Below are 22,938 nucleotides of genomic sequence, written 5' to 3' on the forward strand. Positions count from 1 at the left end.
TGTTTGTTTGTTTGTTTGTTTATTTATTACAAATCCTGAGTGTCAATGATTAAAATAATGTCCAACTTTTTGTGAGCATGATGCCATTTCTAAGGCGACAGCTCTGTGTTCATAAATGCTAGGAAAAATAGAGTGGTCATTGATATTTACAGAAATGTCCCACTCTAACCATTCTCTTTTGATGCCTCTGCAGGGATCTTCGGAATTTAGTGATTGAAATGGTGTTATCTACAGACATGTCAGGCCATTTCCAGCAAATTAAAAACATAAGAAGCAGTTTGCAGCAGCCTGAAGGGTAGGTTATTTTCTTGGGTCATGTTCAAGTTCTGGGGACTTGGGCTTAGAAAACATTAGGTGATTATTTTGTTCTGGTAATTTAAACATGTCTTTGGCTTGGCAGGATTGACAGAGCTAAAACCATGTCCCTGATACTCCATGCAGCCGATATCAGCCACCCAGCCAAAACTTGGAAGCTGCACTACAGGTGGACCATGGCTCTAATGGAGGAGTTTTTCCTGCAGGTGCCCTTTCCACTGGGTTTTTCTTTTTCACTACTGTGAATATTGGCGTAATATGCTCGTGTGTGTGTGTGTGTGTGTGTGTGAACAGAATAACAGAATCCAGGGCTTCTGAGTTATATTTTCGGTTAGAGAATTTAGTCATGTGTTAGGAAAATACAGTAAATAACTCAAAATGGTACCAAATGTCCTTTAAAAAGAGTAGTGTCTCCAATATGAGAATGCGGCAGTCAGAAGAGAAAGGAATAGAACAGGTTAGAATCACTATGTTACTAAGAGGTAGGTTTGAGATTGGAGATGCAACTAGCTTGCACAATGAAAAGACAAGGGGAGGATGCACAAAATTCTATCTCCTTGCTCAAAATCTAACCCCATGCCCGGCTACAATGGAGGCTGAGGAAAATGAAGCTGAGAAGGCACATGCCTAACTGAAACAAGTACAAGAGAAGATCCCTGCTCTCCACTGCAGGCTTGTACAAGTCATTTTCCTGGACTGTGTCCCTAATATTTAATTGAGTTGAGAGATATCAATTTTCTCAAGAATTTTAAGGCAGAAATAATGTCAGTTTTACTTAAAATTTTCATGATAGAGGGAGAAGAAAATTGGCAGTGCATCTCTCATAAAACCTCATGAAGATGTTTCAAATAAAGGAAATTATAATCCATATCTGTCATGATTCTAGATGGGGAAACAACATATCAGCAAGTCAAATCCAATAATGTAAAAGAATACATAGCATGACTTGAGCTTGCATGTCAAACATTTTTTTAATTACACTGAACTATATTAAAAGAATAAGAAGGGAAAATCACACTGTCATGTCAATAGATTCACAGAATGTATTTGACAAAAATCCAACATTTTAATCATACAAACTCCCAGCAAAGTAGTTAGAAAAAATCTTTTGTCCTAATAAAGGGTCAAAGGGCTACAACTAATACTTCAAGGTGAAATGCAGAACATTTTTATGCTAAGATCAGAGTATCAACTCTATTTCGATAAAATGTTTCATTTGAAGTCTTAATCAGTACAAAGGAGTTCTAAAAGGAAATAAAGAACAAAGTATAAAGTAAAACTTCTGTTGTTGCAAAAAAAAAAAAAAGCCAGTAAAACCAACACATGAATTTACAAAGTTGTAGGGTCATTTGTGGTTCTCTACACAGGCAGGGAACAATTTGAAAAATTAATAAACCATAATACTACTTATGAGAGTATAGGACAAAGATAAATTCATATAAAACAACTACAAAGAAAATATAATAAGATAAATTTTAAGTGTGTGTGTGTGTCAATGGACAGATAGTCCATGCTAATGAGTTCTGTAGTTCCTTTTCTGTGGCTGTGACAAAAATACTGAGAAAAAGCAGATTGGAGAGGAAGGAGTTTATTATATCTTACAAGTTACAGCCATTACCTTGGGAAGTCAGGGCAAAAACTGAAGCAGGATTACATAGGGACACTACTTAGTAGATTGCTCTCCTGCTTTTTTAGACAATCCAGAACCACATGCCTAGAGGTAACACTACCCACAATGGGCAGGGCCCTCTCACATCAATTATTAATTAAGAAATGGCTCCATAGTGTTGCCTACAGGCCAGTCTCATGAAGACATCTTCTCAGTTGTGGTTTGCTCTTCCTAGATGACAAAAATTATGCATAGTTTTCCAGTGGTCGGCAGAACAATAAATTACAAGGTTTAAAATTATTAATACATAGGTGACTTCAAAATTGATTAATATGTCTGGGATTGTGTTGCAAAATTATTAGCAGACTTCTTTGTAGAAGCTAGAAATCTGATCCTACAATCTAATGGAAATGCATGAATCTAAATAGCAATGGCAAGAGATGGAGCATCCACTGTCCCATGTTACATAATTAGCATTTCATAATATAGAAATGACCAGTCTGTCACTGGCACATAGACAGGGAAATAGATCAATGCAATATGACAGTGATTCCAGAAATAAGACTAGACGTGTAGACACGTGATTTTCTTCATAGACACCAAAGCAAATAAGTTGGGACTTTCCACTATGCAAATGCAGTAAGCAAATTTGCCTTTTAGTTTTTATAAAATTTAATTTTGTCCTTTTTTATGTATATGCATGTGGATTCATGTATGCCACATGTGTGTGGGTATCCTTCAAGTCCAGAGGCTAACTTCTGATGCCCTTATCTTCAACTGTCATTTTTGTTTTATTTTAGATTTTATTTTTGACTTTTCATTTTGTTTATCTTTGGTCTCATTCTGTAGCACATTCTGGTCTAGAACTTACTCTGTATCCCAGACTGGCTTTGAACTTAGGGCATTCCTTCTTCTTCAGCCCCCAAGTGCTTGCTTTAAAGGTATGCACTACCATACCTGGCTCTTCAATTGGTTTTGAGAAAAATTACAAGATGAATATAAATGTAAACAACAGAGAAAAACAGTCAAAGGATGATGTAACTATGAGAATTTTTGGGAATAACAACTCATCTCTTCCTATACTTTCTTCCCTCCATCCTTACATACACGCATGCAACATACATACATACATACATACATATACCTCCCCTTTTCTCTGTATGTAAATTAATATTAAGAGAAAGTTTTTCTGTGTCTAAGTCAATTTTGTGTTGATTTGTTTAACAAGTCTATACTTTATGACAAATGACATAGGAATTTTTAAGCACAATATATTTGGAGGGCAGGGTAAATGTGACCAGATCTTTGTTTATCTTCTTCAACCAGTGCTCTTCCTGTCTTTGGTCTGTTGCCTCAGTTCATCCTCTATCCAGGAGGAGTTGTGACCAGAGAAGACAAAGGTTGTACCCTAGAATCTGCAGTTCTGAGAAACACTGATTTAAGATCTTGACTAAGTGCCTGTGGCAGAGGAAGTTAGACAGCTCCTCATCTTCAGGACATGAGTTTTTCATATTTATTAGTTCATATAGTGTTTTTGCTTTGAAAGTTTAACAAGTTAACAGAGGAGCTTTTGACTACAATGAATATATTTGTAAGATGCTCCATCCATTTCAACTGTGATGGACATAGAAGACAGAGGTACCAGCTAAAATGATAACCAATAGCAAAGGAAGACAAACCCATATGTCTTTATTTCTTCTTGGACACATATTAGTTATCATTATGAGAATTAACATGATTAAACAATATAAAAATAACTACTTCCATTAATTTTTTCACTATGCACACGATAAATGAGCATTTCCTTTTCCCAGTTCATAATTTTATGCTGCATAGAAAAAAATGTCAATTTAGGAAGACAATCAACATCTGTTAAGCAATATTGTATTATAATTCAGAGAGAAACAAATTATTTGAAAAGTAGGTTATCTGTTAGGAAAAGACAAAGTGATGGTTTTTCTTAGCTTTAAATTGTGTATAATCAAGTTTCTCTGTTTTCTTTAGTATTGCTAGATGTCATATAAAGTATGACATTTCAAAGTAAATTTTATTTTCACAGTACTAAAAATACACTCAGTTAATCCATTCTCAGCCAAAGACATAGCACCAATGAAAATTGCAGTTATAACTTACTAAATAAAATGAATGTAAAGAAATATAGCTCACAATATTACAATCAAGCTAGTTCCAAGAGTCACAAAAGTACTATAAATAGCAGCGACACAAAAAAAACCTAAGGTTTGGTAAAATACTTATAATATTAATAATGCACAATAGATTTTTACCATAAATATAATTGAAAACCAAGTTCATTGTTGGAAAAACTTTATTGAAAATGATTTCTTTGGCTTAAAGTTCTTTCTTTGATGAATATTCCTTCATTTTCTCTTAACAAATAATGAATTTTGTCCTGGGTTTCCGTAGTGTAGTGTATCACACTCGCCTAACAAGTCATGAATTTTGTCACAGAATCTAACAGTAAAGGGCACCATAAGGAAAGTAGAATATTTTACTTGTTCTATTTCCTTATGTCAGAATCATCAAATAGTAATGTCTCAAGTTACAATTATGTACCTGGTCAAAGTGACTAACAACTATTGACAATTTTCATGCTTCTCATGGGGAAAACTTATCCCAGGGAGTCAGAAAGTAGAGGAGAACTTTGACTGGAAACAAGGGTGAATGTACACATGTCATGTTGTGTGAGATTTTGTTTGTGTTCTGACAAATAAGCTCAGCAGGAGATCGAAGAGTAGAGCTAGCTACTAGTTAACTGCAGAAGCTGTGTTAACTGCAGAAGCTGTGTGGTGGTGGCTCCTGCATTTAATCCCAGCACTCAGGAGGTAGAGACAGGATGTGATAAGGTGGGGTGGAGACAGGATCTCAAACCTTTGGACAGAGAAATGGAGACAGGTTGGAAGCAACTAGCGGTTGCTTCTGGTTCTCTGATCTTCTAGGTTTTACCCTGGGAAAAATACATATCTATATATTTAATCTATATCTATCTGAATGAAGATGTAGCAGTTATATATTGCCATTAATCATCATTTTGTTTGGGTGACCTTGTGAGATTTTCTGAGGGCTAATTTAGGAAGAAGAGGAGGAAGGCAGTCATATGGAGAACATTCATTATGCAGGATGTCCTGGGACTTCTGAATAGGTGAACCATCCCCATCTCCTTCCAAACTTCCTATGGAACGGGTGATTCCTCACCTCCTATCCTTAGGGCCTGACAGTAGTCTGAATGTTAACTGATACTACTCTTGAGAGACTCAGACCAGGTCTCAATGCAAGACTCAGACCAGGTCTCAAACCTGGTCCCAAGGCTTCTGTTCTTCATTCTCCTTCAGTTCCTCCATCTATTTAAAACCATAGACATCATTACAGTTTAAGTGAATTTTAAACTATAAAGGCTTAATTTGACACCTCGCTGATAGCTGCCAGAGCCTTTTTACTCTGTTTGGGAAGCAGAAGAACAATTACTAGTTGTTTGTCATGGCCTTTCAAAGACTGAACCTTGACAAGCTCCCCAGAAAATGCTGAGACAGATAAGGGCTCTCTAATGTTGGACTTAAGACTCCCCTGCCGCATTTTGATGGGGCCGCTTCTGTTGCTCAGCACCTGTAGTCTCATCCCCTAGAACATGATGCTGAGACCCAGGGCATCACAGAGAACCCCTATGTAATTAATTGAATGTGATATTTTCGTAAGTAAATTAAAACACTAGGAAATGTGTTTATGTAATAACTTATTGATTCACAAAGTATATTCTTGGTCTTCTAAATGAAATACTGTCTACAGAATGCACAACTCTTAAGATAAATATAAAGTAGTTGTTAAGTAGAATTCCTACTATTGTGACCCTTGACTTCATTTAAACAAAAAGTAAGTGTACCTGCCCTGGGAGAAAGTAAGGACTTTGCAAGGGTAGTCAAACTTACACTAAGGTAACACGTTTTCCCTTTATACCCCTCTCCCCTCACCCTTAGTTGTAGTCCATGATGCCCTGTTCAATTCTTTCATGGTCAGGCTCAGGCCGCCCTGCTGACCTTGTACCCATGGCCTTTATTCATTCCAAAAAATAAATAACACTTTGAAATATTTATGAATAAATTTAATTATTAATGCATCTTAACATTCTGAACTCTTAGCAATATAATTTTTATATTCTAAAGTAGTTGAGAGGTACAGGAAACAGAAAAACAACATAAAACCCTCAACTCCATCAACAGGAAGGCCAAGCATGCACGTATGTGTCAAAGGCTTATGTCTTAGATGAAAATTTGTCATCAGCTTTTATTAAAATGAAACTAACACAGAGTACATTATCATAGTATCCTTTTCAACCCTAAATGGGCTTTCTTAGTCTTCCAAATAACGATATAATATAGAAATAGACCTACTTATTATATCCTATTGTTGTATTCTTAAGCTATAAACTGCAGCTCTTCAACCAATAACATCAGTCAAATGCAAGTATTATACTGTCAATCAATTGTATCTGTAAATACAGATGCCAAATAAGCATCTTTAATATCACGTTTTGAGTCTGTTGTTTCTATTTTAATGATGTTAGTGTTGCTAATTTAATATAAACCCTTACGGATATTGTTATTCAACAATTAAATATTGATGATATTTTTGAACCTTGTATTATAAAATCATCATTTGTGGCTAGACATTTAATAAATCTTAGTCAACGAGTGGAAACAGTTTTCAAAATGCTCAGGCATTTAGAAAAAGCAGTAAATGCAAAATCTTTCTTTTTAAGACTTTGTTGAGTGGAATCTAAAAATGAAGGAAAGCCTATAAACTTGGTTGTTAATTAACTGCGCAATAATACAGAGATGACTGATCCATGGGGACTTCTGAAAACTGAAGTATTTGTCTCTTTGGAGTCAGTGGGTTGTGACACTACAGCATTATTTAGAAATGAGTTAGCACTAGAGGAATTCCTCTGACAAATTATATAAGCTTAGGTTTTAATGATATAAATAAATGGTGGTAAGTATTAGTGCTTAAAAAAAATGAAAAAAAAATGTGGTTGTTTGAATTAATTCTATATAGACTGCACATTTCCTTAAATTCCCCACCTTGATTCTGATAATTTATCTTTATTTCCCCAGGGAGACAAAGAAGCTGAATTAGGGCTTCCATTTTCTCCACTCTGTGATCGGAAGTCCACAATGGTTGCACAGTCTCAAATAGGTAATACTGAAGAATGGCCCTGAAAAGTGGGTGGGACTTGTTTCTGTTCAAAGTTGTGTACTACACTCTTCAATGTCTTCCAGACCAATCTTGCTCTGTAATCATGATAAGTTTATTGATCGTTGATCTAGATGATGCTGAATGAAAATCAATGGAGTATTTTCACAAAACGAATCCAGTAAAGCTGCTATTGCTAGTCAAGGTCAGGTATTTCTAGGTTCTCAGCCTCTAAATCGAGGAGCTGAAGTAAAAGCCCACACAGATTTTCAGGATAAGCAAGGTAACTATATTTAAAGGAACTCTTAAGAGAAAAAATCTGACTATTCTGCCTGGGAGCAGAGGCTATGTAAGTGAAGATACTCAAGGACCCAGGTTACAGCCTAGTGTTTCTTCATGCGTTGTAAAGGAAAGAGAGGCCAGCTTCTAAGTGGTATGCTTGCAGCAGTCCTCTATTTTGATTGCTAGGCTAGAACACATGGTCATCTTCCTACCATGCATGTACCTTCCTAGAATGCTTCTGATTGATTAGAAAGTCTTCTCAATTTGATTGTTTTTAGGGGAGGAGAAACTTATCCCACTGCTCTTAGAGGAGTATAGATGTAGCTAAGTGAAGTGGAAGTCAGTGGTTGTTTAGAGGAATTGTATAGAGAAGGGTATGTGTGCATAGAACACACAAGAAAAGGAGCTAGCCTGCCAAGTGCAGTATTGGAGGGGCTTTACATAACAAACCAAGCAGAGTCCCAGGTTACTAAACTATTCCCTATGCTCATTCCTGACTCAAAGCATTCTTAGTCAATACAGTTGTCATTCTTGGTTGGATCCCTAGTAAGGACTTTTCTTCTTGTGTAATGGTTCTTTTGTTTCATAATATTGTTGATTATTATTTTTTCTATAATTTAATTCTTCACACACAAAGCAAGTCAAAGACAATATTAACTTTCCTATTGTTATTGCTAACTTCACAACAGGCTTAATGCAAATTCATATTCTTCAGGAGGAAAATTCTTTTTTTTATAGAGTTTTTTTTATTTAATTTTATATAACAAAGTCCAATTAAATGAAAACAAACATTTATACACAATATTTGGGAATTTGGACGTCGTTCTTTCCAAACTACTTCCTGCTGGTAAGGGGCGCTGTCTTGGGGGATTCGAAGAAGATTCAGATATCCTAGCTGTAGTCTGTAGGGCTGTTTTGAATGTAGGATCAGCTTGTACTCTGTTTCAGGCGGTCTGGTGTGATCAAACCACATTAGTCTGGAAGGAATCCACATCTTTTCATTTTCTGTGGAAACAAAAATAGAAATACTTTTCCCCAGTAACTTGTTCTTCAACTTAAATTTTGGAGTCAAAGCGTTTTTTTTTTTTTTTAATTTATTATTTTACATGTCGATCCCAGTTCCCTCTCCCTCCCTCCCTCCCTCCCTTCCTCCCTTCCAGCCCTCCCTCCTTCCCTCCCTTTTGCCCTCTCTACCCTCTCCCATGCACTCTAAACATCCTCCCCTCCCAACCCCCCACCACAATACCATATGTAGGGGAATGCCATCCAGTTGGGGTCATGTAGATCTGACAGGTCCTGTGAAGTAGGGACTAGGGCTTCTCTCCTATCTCTAGAATAAGGCAGTTATCCCTCCATGGGGGATATGTTTGCAAAGTCCTTTTGTGCACCAGGGATACATCCTGGCTCCACTGTCTGAGGTCTCTTAGACTGCTCAGACCTTCTGGCTGAGACCCATATTCAGGGGGGTCCGAGTCAGTCCCCTGTTGGCTTCCCAGCTATCAGTCTAGTGGCCCTTAGCTCCTCCTTGTTCAGGTAAGCTGTCTCTATGTACTTCTACCGCATGGTCTTGTCCTCTCCATCTGCTTCTGGGTTCTAGTTCGACTCAGTGTTTATGTATGGGTGTTTGCTCCTGTTTTCAACAGGCATTAGTTGAGGACTCCATGGAGAAGTTAGTTGTTGATCTCACTCTCCTGGAAGGGCATTTATGATAGCCTTTCCATGGAAGCTGAGATTGTTAGTTGGGAGCAGTCTTGTAGTTCCCTCGACCTTTCTTTGTGTTCAACTTTATCTTCAAACCAATATTGGCTCCCTCTTTTATGTTCTCTCTCTCTGTCTCTGTCTCTCTCTCTCTCTCTTAGGAGGAAAGTTCTTGAGACATGAACAGATAAATCAGCAGCAGGAGATTTGCAAAATGATGTTATTTCCAGCCACATTTGTTCTTACCCTTTGTTTGTGTAGAGAACTACAACTCAGTTCATTTATGAAAGCACATGCTTGCTTAAGCTGCAAGGTTTTAATGTCTGATAGTATTCTGAAAGCTGACGTCCTCTTTTCAGAACTATGTTATGTAAGGATCAGCAACCCTGCTCTGGAGTTAGGCTCTGGTGCATCTGTCACAGAGCTGGAGGGCAGTGACAAAGCTGCACCTGTAACCTTTCCACTTCCCAGCCAACCTTCAACAACTGCTCAGCCAGTAAAACACCAGTGCTTATCACTGTTCAGAAAGTGTGGATGTTGTCCACTCAGGACCTCATCTAACAAGTTGGGAATGACATACTGGCTGGTCACTCGGATACACATTCCTCTCACATTAGTTAGTAGAGGTGCTGTCTCATGGAACAGTCTGCCTGTGCCAGGGAGTTAAAACTCTGGATAGTCAATTAAACTTACTTTGAATTAAATGTCATGAAAGATACAAAATTATTGAATACTTTTGTAATTGAGACGTGTCTCAACATGTACTTGAGAAGTGTCACACATCCAATAGTTGGTCAAGCAGTCATTGAATAAGTTGCATCCCTGTACATGTCACTTCCAGACCCTTCTTTTCTTGTATTTGGATGTTAGTCTCTGTTCCCAGGTGGGCTCAAAGTAAGAGGCATCCAGTTGCTCTTGGGGCCTCAAGATGTTGCATTCCCAAAGTTTAAACCCAGTTATTGTCTCCTCCTTCACCTAAACACCAAGAGGTAAATGCAGAACTGCGGACAAGGCTCTGTTCTCTGCCTGTCACTCTCCGTCTTGATGAACACTTTAAATTTAAGTCATCACTCAATCCTGACATCTTGAAGTGGTGGGATTAGTGCTTTCTGATAGAGATTGTAGTGTTCTCTCTGCTGATTTGACAGAGCACGCCCACAAACTGGGAACTAATGCTTTACATTCAGAGAATAATAAACAGCAATTTGAAATAATAGTGCATTGACAGAACACTCTGATGCAGTAAGAAAAGAAAAAAAAAGGTAAAATGAAAGTAGTTGTCTTAATGTGACCTGAGGAGTGGGGACCTTCTATTAGCTGGTTTCTTTAGAAATTAGATAGCATTTCTTTCTGGCACATAATGTCCGAAACCAAGTGAGGACCATTTTAAAGGGTAATGACCTCTTGTTGAGAAGAAAAGACAGTCCTGCTCATTAGAGTTGGCTTGACAGAGCAGCACAAAGGAATAGGAACGATTACAGGCTTGGGCTCGGAAACTTACTTCTCCATTCTACCACTGAATACATTATTATACAAAGTAGTTAGCTGCCTCTGCCGATTATGTAGTAAATGCTTGTTTTTCCACATGTATCTCAGGGAGTCCTCACTGTGACATACCATGGGAATTGGGAAACTGGAACATTTGAATGCATCACTCTGTGTGTTTTGCTTTTTCAGGTTTCATTGATTTCATAGTGGAGCCAACATTTTCTCTCCTGACAGACTCAACAGAGAAAATTGTTATTCCTCTTATAGAGGAATCCGCAAAATCAGAGTCTTCTAACTACGGGGCAAGCAGGTACAATTATTTTGCATATTTTTTGAATGTAAGATTTTAATGATCTTTTACCCAGTGTCCCTTTCCTCAAAGGTAGGCTGGCAGTTCTTAATAATTATTAGGTAGCATTGCCATCTTGTGGCTCAATATTGTAGTGCACTCTCTTTGCCCCTGCTCAAGATCCACTATTACAGAGAACAGAAAGGGTGTGCATTGGATGGGAGGGAAGGTGTGTGTGTGTGTGTGTGTATGTGTGTGTGTGTGTGTGTGTGTGTGTGTGTGTGTGTTGGGACACTGGAAGGAGGGTGGAAAAATGAAACCTTATTTAGAATATATTGTATGTAAAAGAGTATTGAGAGAAGTGAAGCACTCCAGAGTGTGTTAAAGAAAGTCCCAGTCCCTCTCCACGTGCGAAAGTGGATGTGGATGTAAGCACCTGCCACATGCTTACATCTAGTCCTGGTAACTGTTGTCCTATTGCAGTGTGTTTTGGTCTCATATGGTATCTTGACCTTGTCTTTTGATTTCTTTGGTTGTCAATGGTAGCTCACCCAGTGTGGTTGGGTTCCATGTTGCTGACTCCCTGAGGCGGTCAAATGTAAAATGCTCTATGAGTGATGGGAGCTATACTCCAGACTACTCTCTGTCAGCCGTGGACCTGAAGAGTTTCAAAAACAACCTGGTGGACATCATTCAGCAGAACAAAGAGAGGTGGAAAGAGTTAGCTACCCAAGGTACAGATGTTGATGATCCAGATACTTCACATCTCTATAATTATTCTAATAATCGGCACTTTCTTCCATTTGATATTTTCTTTTATAAAATACACAAACTCTTGCTGGTATTTGGAATTTGATTATTCTTGAGAAAGTTGGTTCTGATGCTGGCTAAGAAAAGATGTCACCTGAATGACAGATGTGTGTGCTGGTTGGTAGTAGCCATGCAGATGCCAAGTATGGGACAATAACATGGCAAATTGCATGGGATAAGAACCTTGGTGCTTTCTTGGCAGTGGTGGCAGTACATGCCTTTAATCCCAGCATTTGGGGGTTAAAGGACAGTGAATCTCTTGAGTTCAAGACCAGTCTGGCCTATAGACATAGTTCCAGGACAGCTGGGGGTAAACAGAGAAACCCTGTCTCAAAAACAAAACAAAAAACCAACACCAAACAAAAAACCTCTGTGTATTTTCAGTGATGATTTAAAACTTGTTTTAGCACCAAGCAAGGCTACTAGCTCTTGCTATGTCTACCCACATGTCTAGCAGTTTAGTTAATAATAGAAACCAGTGTCTGGAAAGATGGCTCCGTGGTTAAGAGTACTTGTTGCTCTTACCAAGGACTCAGGTATTGTTCTCAGCACCCACAATAGGCAGTTCATCACAGCCTGTAACTCTAACTTCAGGATCCAACAATCTCTTCTGGCCTCCATAGACATCTGCAGATACATGCACATACACACAGTCACACATGCATACACATGATGAACATATACATATAACTCACAGAGATCTGCCTGCTTTTGCCTCCCAAATGCTAAGGTTAAAGACATTTGTCACCATACCCAGCACAATAAATATTCTCAAAAGAACAGAAGCTTCACAAATTATTGTGTATGCAGAGAACACCTTCTGTTAGTTGGCTGTCAATGGCACCATGCTTCTATAATGAGGGTGGGTGAGGTAGACATGCTTTCAGTCTTCCTGAATGGCTGAGATGCTCAACATGAGCTGGAGTGTACTTTTAAACATGGAGGTCAGGAAAGGTATCACTAATGAAGTGATAATTTAGATAAATGTGAGAGGAAATAAGAGAGAGTGTCAGGAAGAGGCCTGGTGTGGAAGGTCATACCTTTTCAGACAGACCAAGGAATGACCACTGTTTGAGCTAGGAGGCAGAGCTTGCCTCCCATACAAGAACAAAGAAACATGTGAAAAAGGGAGAAAATGGGCAGGTGGGAATACTGCAGTCACGATGTGGGTGTATGTGGGGATCACATCATTTGTTGGGCTCCAAAGAGGAAAGCCAAATGTAGGGTTCTCTCTCAGAATACAAGTGAATAATTTCAACTAACATTTTTAAAAGGATTTATCTGACTGCATAGAAGAAAATATTATTTTGTTTGGAGTGTAGAAATCTCACCAGGGATCAGAAAGGAGGCTGTTGTCTGCCATCCAGGAAGAAGGTGAAAGTTTAGACTAAGTCGTGGTGGTGAAGACATTCTCTAAACTGTGAAAACAGCAGAGGGAGACCTGAACCAGTATGCACAAAAGGAGATAAGCAAGAAGAGGTTAGATTTTGGGTGTGTCTGAACAGAGAATGTATATGCTTATTTATAAAATGTATAGGTGCTAAATATAATCATAATACATAGTATATCATATATATGTGTGACACACACACACATATAGTACAATATGGCTTAAAAATATAATACTCTACATCTATCCTGGTAGCATATCCTATCTGTTCTCCTTTCAAACATATCCCAAATCCAACCTCTTCTTGCTCATTATGTTGTATGCATATTGGTTAAAGCCTCGATCTTTTGGTTTTCAGAATGTTAAAGCATTCACCATTACTACTTAGTCTAAATTCCCATTTACCTTCTAAATGACAAACAGTAGCCACCTTTCTGGCATCCTTGTTGATACCACAGTTAATGTAGAGGACAAAATTTGAAAATAGCCATTATATAATCGCACACACACACATACATACATACATACATACATACATACACACACACACACTATATATATATATATATATATATATATATATATATATATATATATACATTTGTATGTAGTCTTAGTTACTTTTCTACTCTGTGATTAAACACTGAGGGAACATATAAAAGAAAATATTTGATTTGGCTTATGGCTCCAGAGCTTAAGAGTTCATGATGACAGAGCATACGAAGAGCTGAAAGCTCACATCTTGCTCCACAACCATGGTGTGAGGGAGGGTACCAAGAATAGTGTGGGCTTTTGAAACTTCAAAGCCCACCTCTAGTGACACCCATCTTCCAACAAGACTATACTTCCTAATCCTTCTCAAACAATTCTACTAACTGGGGATGACAAAGTATTCAAACATATGACTCTATGGCGGGGGCGGTCATTCTCAATTCAACTATCACATATGGCATTTACTGCATCATGATAATACTTAATCTACATGCATTTTATAACTATGTATAATCCCCTTGTATTAATATGATGCTTCATAATAAAAAATAAAAAACATAATCTGCTACAAAAAGACATCTTACTTGAAAATCAGTGACATAACAGCCATGTTAATCTGCTGTGAACCACTGGAACCTTCAAGTACCCTGAAGTGACAGCTTCTTTCTCAGAACTGCACTGAGATGAGATGATGATATGCAGGTGATCCAATGTTCACCAAAGCCATAGGTGAATCCAAAAGGTCTCACCATCATCTAATCACTCCTCACATTCTAGCCCATCTTCAGATCTTAGAACATCCTACAGGGAAACCCTGTAAATCCCTTGGTTCCAGTGTGTGGAGTTTACTGTAATAAAGTGAGTAAGTAATTGAAATACCTCTTCAAAGAGTACTTTCATCCAGGAATCTGAATATAACTATCTAGAACTAGTGTATGTAGACTTCTTTTTGATAAGAGGCTTATTTTTTTTTAAAGTGAAAATGCTTTCTATTATTCCAAAATGTTCAGTTTGGGCTAAATCTATCCATTTAGTCTGAAGAAAATGTCTTCACCATCAGTTTATTTCTCAACATTGTATGTCTCTGTTCAATCTCTGTCTTTTCTGAACAATGTAGCAGCTGACAGATTTTAGGAGGGTGTGTGACTGTTCTTGTAGTGGGGGTGAACATATGAAAATAACAATATTGTGAATTTGTATCCTGCTAGTTTGCTGGATAGGTTTATGAGAGGTAGGAGATTTGGGGTAGAGCTTTTAGGATTTTTAAAGTAGAAAATCAAATCCACTTATTCCTTCCCCTTTATCTCCTTAAGCCTAATGGCTCTAGCTAATATTATATTTAACAAGAGTGGAGAAAGTGGAAATCTGTGTCTAATTTCTGATTTTATTTGAAATATTTCAAGCTTTCCTTTATTTAACATAATACTGGCTAGGAGCTTGCTATGTTATTATCTTTATTATTCTGAGATATATTCCCTGTATCCCTAGATTATCCAGGACTTTTATCATGAAAGGGTTATTGGATACACATATAATGTGATGATTGCATGGTTTCTGTCTTTGAATCTGTTAATGTAATAGTTTATATTTATTGGTTTATGCACACTGTAATTCCCATAATCTCTGAGATGAAGTCAACTTGATCGTGATTTTTGATGTGTTCTTGAGTTTGTTTTAAATGTACTTTATTGAAAATTTTTTTTGAACCCATGTTCACTAGGGATATTGATCTGTAGTTTTCTTTTTGGATGGGTCTTTGTCTGGTTTAGGTGTTTAGTGTACTGCTGGCTTCATAAAAAATGGAAGCTTTCTTCTATTTTTATGGAATGCTTTGAGAATCATTAGTTTTAGTTTTTCTTTAATAGTGAATCCATCCAAATGAACTGGCATCACTAGATACTATGCACCATGTGTTTTCTATTTGCTAAAAGACCTTCTATTACAAACTGATGGATGCCAAAGAGAAAGTTGAATGCATGGGATATTCCCTACAACATCCTCTATATCTGAATTTTCTGTGTTTTTGACACTTCAAGGATAGTTGCTTCCTCTAACTTTGCATTATGAATATGAATAATAGGTACAAGACTTTATAGCAGTTCATATGCCCTTGAAAAGCTGTTGGGTTAGAAAGGTGATAGTAGAAATGTAGAGAATAGACAAGGTGGTGATGTGCATGAGATAAGCAGTCTGAATGCTTCATTGTTGATCAGAGATTAGTTAAGTCATATCCCAGTCACTAGAACAGTTACTCATACACTAGAAGTTTGTCAACTTTATACCTCAGAGAACATGACACACATAAATACATGTGCATGTATGTTTATATATGTGTGTGCATATATGCACATAGGCATATATATGTATATACATATATATGCAGTTCTCTTTTCTGTTCTTTTTTAGAAACCTTTAGACTTACACTTGATACTGTTTTTTTCTTTCCCCCTCTGTCTCTAGCATCCTTTATTTGATCAGACAATCTAGTTCTGGCCTCAATTTTAATCCATCTAATAAAACAAAAGCAGTACTTCCAACTTGAGGTTGCTACCATTCAGCAATGAACTCATGAGTGGACCAGAATAGGATCTGGCCAATTGCTGAAATGCTCTCAATGTACCAACCCATGTATATATGACATTAGAAACTTCATGAGCCAGTGCCATCTGCTGTCAATCCAGCCTTTTGGTGGATGTTTAATATTCAGCCTTTCACTAATTAAACCTTATATTAGGTATACAGTCACCCCTTCATCTATAGGAAATATGCTCCAATATCTCAGGGTATGCCTAAAAACATACATAGTTCATAATCCTCTATATATTACATTTTATCCTATGTGTCTATGTTTATCGGGTATTTTAAATTTATTTTTATTTTATATATATGAGTGTCTTGACTGAATGTATGCCTGTGCACTTTATATGTGCCTGGTGCCAGACAAGGGCCTTGGATCCCATGGAACTGGAATTACAGATAGTTATATAGCACTGTGTGGGTACAAAGAATTGAATTAGGTCTCCTATGAAAGCTGAACTATAGCTCCAGCCCTTCATTATATATCAGACCAAATGACTGAAAGCATCATGATAATCATGCTATTTTAGAACTCAATGACAACATACTATAATGAAAAAGAAAATATAAATAGATTCTTTACCTCTTTCTCAAAATATACTGAAAATCATATTGAAACCCACATAAAAGATCAGTCCCCATAGTTTTGGATTCCTGTGAGGACTTTGGTTTGCTCTTTTTGATTGTGTTAATAGGCAAGATTAGTGAGGAAAGATAAGATATTTTCTGGAATTAAAAACAAACCTGTTCTTACTTCATCTTTAAAGTGGCTCTCAAACAGAATATTATATCTTTATATAATTTAATATCCAAACACAGGTATAGGAACATTATGTATATAAGACTAATGTCTTTCTTCTTGAGCCAAAATTGATTAAAATTATTTTTCAAATTGTATGAAGATCATTGCAAACAATTACAGGAGTAATGAATGGTTCCAATAGCAAAAGCAAAATATGCTGAAAATTTAAAAAATACGGATTGCATTGGTTTTTATAATTTTACTAATTTAGTTTCTGTAAATGTGACTAATTAAAACGCCAATCACAGGTAATTTTTAAAAATTATTTATCCCCACTTTCTCTAGATTGTTAAAATGAGTACCCTTTTTTTTTTCAGAACCAAAATCAATTCTACAGGAGCAGTGTAATTTGTTCCCTCAGTAATCATCACTAGGTAAATCTTCCTGTGTACTGACAGCTCTAATTTGATCAAAAAACTTGGCAGTTTCAATATTCATGATGGAAGTCTACCTGGGCCTGAGTGAGAAAGTAAGCTGATTGCTTTCTTGACAGCATAAACCCCAGATATCAGCTACACATTTCTTGATTGACCTGTACTGACTGGCATGGAATAGATCTAGCGATGGCTACTTCATCGACATCTTTATGCCTTCAAATACTGGTGCAAATAGTATTTTGTGGCACCTTTCTTGGCTGAGATGAATAGTGAGTGGCAATAAATGTTCTCTGAGCAACATATCAGTAATTCTGTCCTGTCTTCTGTAAGGCTATGAGATATTGTCACTTCAAATGTGCCTTTTCTAAAATTTCTTAATGGAAGCACAAATTTTAGAAATTTGTCTTTTATGTGAATTCTAACATTTTCCTCTGAAAATGTTTTACTAATCTCTACCATTGACATGAGTCATAAAAATTAAAAGGCAAATATCACATAAATAATGTTTGTAATTTATATTCTAGAGAGAATGAATGGCCAAGACAGAATGGCTTAACACATTTTGGGTTGGATCTGAAATTATCTGCTACCACAAAGCTTAGCTTAAGATTGGCTAAATTATTTTCCCACTCAAAAAACAATCCCTTGAAATATTTTAATTGTATTTATTATTATTTCTCTGTGTGTGTGTGTGTGTCTGTCTGTCTGTCTGTAATGTGTGTGGCTGCATGTGGCAGAACACGTGGAGGTCAGAGGACAACTTTCAGGAGTTGAAACTCTCCTGTATATTTTCAGTCAGTGTTTTTCAATACTCCTTTTTTTAAACTGTGACTCCCTCATAGCTAACTTAATACTTAGTTATACTAGAGCATTAGAAGCACCCTAAGAATTAATCGGCTAAGAATAGAGGTGGAATAACAATTCTACAAAGAACTGTATTTAGCTAACTCTCTCCCATGAAGGACAAAAATGATTGTATTATACAATCAAACCCAATCCAAAGATAAGACATTTATGTACACTAAGGGAAAACATAAGCATCACATAAATTAAATTATAACCAGGGAGGCAGCATAATTCAGGGTTAAAATTAAGAATTCTGAAACAGAAATTTTCAGTTTTGCTATTGTCAGTAATAGCTACACATTTTTTTTAAAACAATTTCTCTCCGAGCTGTGACTTCATCGTTATAAAGTGGTAGTCATTTTAAAGTATCTGTCTCAATATTTGTGATAAATGTTGAATGAATCAGTGTATATGAAGTGTTTAGTGGTTTGTGTTTTCCACACCAATACTTAGTCTTGTGGGCTTTCTTATACCTCAAGTCTACTTGCAAGGCTCCCTTGAAGTGTGTTGTGGGAAAACATTCTGGATGATGCTTAATACACGACAAAGTGTACAGTGTTACAGTTCCATCCAGCAATCAAATGGAGTGCTGTGTCAACTTGATGTCAATACAAAGTGATATCCAGACTCTTTCCTTGATTCAGCAAGGTAGCCTTTCCAGTATCTCTCCCAATTATCTCCCAAATCAATCCAGTTATCTACACAAGAGAAAGAAGGAATGGAAATCGAATTGGCTTACATCAGAACCAAGGAATACATGTCTAATGTGTGGAGATGTAAATGAAATAAATTAACTTTTCAAGGAATTGAGGATTCTTCATTTTCACTTTATCATAGTAATTCTTAACATCCCTAATGTTGAGACCTTTTAGTATAATTCCTCATGTTATGGTGACCCATAACCACAAAATCACTTTTATTGCTACTTCATAACTGTAATTTTGCCACTCTTCTCCATTATTTGTCATGTAAATCTCTGTGTTTCCCAAAGGTCTTAGCCAACCTCAGTGAAAATGTCATTCTATCCCAAGGGGTCATGACCCTCAGGTTGAGAACTTCTACTTCAGCACAAACACCTCCAGAGAAGGGAATGGTTTTAAGATTTCTGTAGATCTAAATGCTCTAAAAGGGGGAAACTGTAATCCAGCAAATGGTTTATGAAAATTAAATTCATAAAGAATGTTCACCATTTATGTTTTGATCTTGTAAACTACAGATGTAATTTGATTTATCACAAATGCTTCAGCTGTCCTAACTTCACTTCTTGAAAAGTTAGTCATGATTTTATTAATCAATTTTTTCATTAACTGTGGGAATCTAGGAAGTTTCCAGAGATCTCTTGTGAAGATTTGTAACTGAACTGTTGGTTTTTCTCATACATATTGAATTCTATGTTTTGCTCCTTCTACGCATGACTTGTAAAATGCATGAGTGAAAACAATGATATCTGTAGTTTCTTCCCAAGTGAAGTCGAGATCATAAATCTTCAAAGGGAGATGGAGAAAACCTTCAAGGATATGAAGCTACAAGTTTATTACATTGTCATTTCTAAAACATAAGTATGCCAGACATGGAGGCTCACATCTTTAATTCAAGCACTTGAAGCAGAGAAAGGTAGAACTTTGTGAGTTCAAGTCCAACCTGATCTACCTGGCAACCCTATCTCACAAACAAAACATAGACTATACCATGCTGGATGGTAGGCAGTGCAGGCCTGTATTTCTAGGTATTCTGGAGATGAGACAGGAGAATCTCAAGTTCAAGACTCAGCCTGTCTCCCAAAGTACAATCAAGGTCAGCCTGGAGAAACCAGCCAAGCTTTTTCTCAAAATAGCCAGTGGTGAAACTCTTGCCTAGTGTGTACCAAGCCCTAGGTTCAGTGTCCAGTATAAGAAGAACAAAAACAAAATAACTAATAGAACCACAACTGTAAGCTGGGCTTTTTCTTTAGTTTGAAGACTGGTGACAAGTAACTGAGGGAGGTTTGTATTAATTTTGACTGACATCTAGAACATTCTGTGAAGGTAATGAGACATTGAGGCCATGGATCACTCAGTGACATCTGTTTACTACGCTGGAGGTAGGAGTTACTTAGGAGGATCTTGAGTTCCACATCACCCTCTAAGCTGATAGAAAATACAAGGAAGAGAAAATCCAGAGACATAGGGCTATAAAGACTACGGCAATAACTTTGATGGTAGTTTGATGGAGATAGAGTGAAACACCTGTAATTTATTTTAAACTACTTCACTTCTATCATGAGGGCAACCCTTTTACATGAATTTCTAGAGATCACAGATTCCATCACTGTTGTTCCACAGATTACTTCATAGCCAATTGCTAAGTGCTTTTATTTTAAAGCATGAATTCATGAATGTATTGCAAAAGGAACATACAAGAACATATACCTAAACATACACAGAAAACAATTTCTTCCTCCACGACTTTTAGATTCTGCAGTTGGATGATACTTTACACATATCCGTTCAAATAACTCCTCTCCATAGTCAGCAAAATTAGATAAGAATGTATGTACACAGGAGATAAATAAATGCCATGGGTGTAATGATATGAAAACACAAGAGTCTTCTTCATCTCAGGTATAGGGTTGCTGGTTGTATAGGACTGGTTTCTCCTTTGGCTGATCTGAGGAATCATATACATAGGTACCAACCCTGTGAACATTGTAAGATTTAATGACATAAAACACAGTTAATAGAAGCAACTAGTATAAAAACAAAACTTTGGGAGACATTCTATAGTTTCAAGTCAATCCCTTGTATGAATCTGTCAAGCAGCATTTACACAATAGTGTGAGATCCATCTTGAGGCTGTTAGGATTAAGATCAGGTATTCCACCAGGGTTTGCTGAAGTTTTGTTTGATCAGCAGTGATGGAATCTGTGACCTCTACAGAGTCATGTAAAAGGGTTGCTCTCACAATGGAAGTAGTTTTCTGATTCTTTGTCTGACACACATTTGCTAAAATTGTGTATCCCAATCTCAAAATAAGTGATTTAGGCTCTCACAAAATAAATGAAAGGAGAGGGGAAATACACACACACACACACACACACACACACACACACACAAATTTGGCAAAAATAGATACACACTATTTCCTTAGTCTCCTCCTCCCATTAGGAACACACATGTTAACACACCATAATACTTGCTGAGCATTAACTCTAACAGGAAGACTGCCTGCAGTCTCCATGTTAGAGATAAGACATTTCTCTGGTTGTGGCTCACCCTGCACAGAAAGCACCTTGTAAATCCCCAGGTCACTGAGATATGCAGTAGGTGATCTGGCCTGAGCTGAGGGTTGAAGAATTTTTCAAAACAAATTGACAGCATTTACACATTTTTATTTCTTGAGTACAGAGAACCACAGATGTCTGGGTTTTAACTCTAATGACCTGCTTCTCCTAGCAGGCCCGTGTCTTATTACTCCTCTGCACATTAGCATCTCTTTACTTTGAAGTTCTCAAAAGGTATAGTACTTTTGTGGGTCTTAGACTTTGGTTTGTTTGTTAGTTGAGTACTTTTTAGTTTATCTTTTACTATAGCATTTACAGCCAGGAGCATTAGTAAAAAAAGAATTCTGGGGGTTTTATTTTGTTTTAGTTTGGTTTACTGTTTGTTTTTGTCGTTTGTTTTTACCAAAATGCTGCTCACATTTCTTGCTGTCAAACTGTTCTACCATCCCCAGAGAACTGAGTGTTAAATCTTTTTAGATTTTCTTAGCATGAAAATGAAAAATATCACATTTAATTCATTCTTCTCATATTGAAACTTTATAATTACATTTTTTCACACAACTAAGAATATTCTTGCTCTTTTGAAGTACTGTACAATAGCTCACCCTGGCTCAAGGGTTTAGTCTATGTGAGCAACATTTACAAGGTTGTGAAGCATCAGGCTCACAGGTAGTGGAAGGCTCAGCTCTTCCCCCCACACATTGGTGAGAGGTTGGGCAAAATGAAACTGATAATTATGTGGTAAGAAGTGTACCTCACTAAGCACAGATTTGGCAGACAGTGGACATTTTCTGTGACTTCTGTCTTTGCTGTTGGTGTGATTACTAACATGTCATTTTTACAGATTTATGTTCTTGTGCTTTTTCTTACCCAGGTTGCCCATGATTTAACAAACTAAGACACATTGATGCATTTGTTTTAAAGTAAAAATAGATTTCATCAATAACTTAAGATAGAAAGGCTATCATATATTTACTACTCATAAACATTTCTGAAGTTAAAATTTAACTATATTGTTATTACACCCATCTGGGAGCTTCCCTTAAAATACATGGACCCAGGCCAGGGCTGGTCAGATGACTCAGTGGGTAAGAGCACCAGATGCCAAGGCTGATGACTTGAGTTTGATCCCCAAAGCCCACATAGTGAAAGGAGGGACCTCCTGACTCCTGTAAGTTGTTTTGTGACTTTGTGTGTGTGTGTATTTACTGCTCCAAGTAAATACACACACACACATGGGGGTGGAGGAGAAAGGCCAGTTTTGTGTCTTCTTGACAAAACAAGTCATCAAAGAGGAAGGAACTTCAGTTGGGGAAATGCCTCAATGAGATACAGTTGTAAGGCATTTTCTTAGTTAGTGATTGATAGGGAAGGCCCATTGTTGGTGCTGCCATCCCTGGGCTAGTGGTTCTGGACTCTATAAGAAAATAAGCTGAGCACTTCAGTGGAAGAAAGTCAGTAAGCAGCCCCCCTCCATGGCCTCTTTTTGCATCAGCTCC

The 22,938-nt window shown here is 37.1% G+C and overlaps 1 protein-coding gene across 3 annotated transcripts in view; it reads left to right on the top strand.

Moving 5' to 3' along the window:
* The window catches only part of Pde1a (phosphodiesterase 1A), a 290,669-nt gene that overhangs the window by 259,321 nt on the left and 8,410 nt on the right, over nucleotides 1-22,938 (top strand). For all 3 annotated transcript variants that reach the window (XM_051184387.1, XM_051184388.1, XM_051184389.1), the window contains 5 exons: nucleotides 194-295; nucleotides 401-521; nucleotides 7,051-7,132; nucleotides 10,787-10,907; nucleotides 11,433-11,620. In XM_051184387.1, coding sequence (XP_051040344.1) covers nucleotides 194-295; nucleotides 401-521; nucleotides 7,051-7,132; nucleotides 10,787-10,907; nucleotides 11,433-11,620 — 614 coding nt within the window. The remainder of the gene's footprint in view (nucleotides 1-193; nucleotides 296-400; nucleotides 522-7,050; nucleotides 7,133-10,786; nucleotides 10,908-11,432; nucleotides 11,621-22,938) is intronic.

The sequence above is a fragment of the Phodopus roborovskii genome, unplaced genomic scaffold (assembly GCF_943737965.1).
Source record: "Phodopus roborovskii unplaced genomic scaffold, PHOROB, whole genome shotgun sequence".
Lineage (NCBI taxonomy): Eukaryota > Metazoa > Chordata > Mammalia > Rodentia > Cricetidae > Phodopus > Phodopus roborovskii.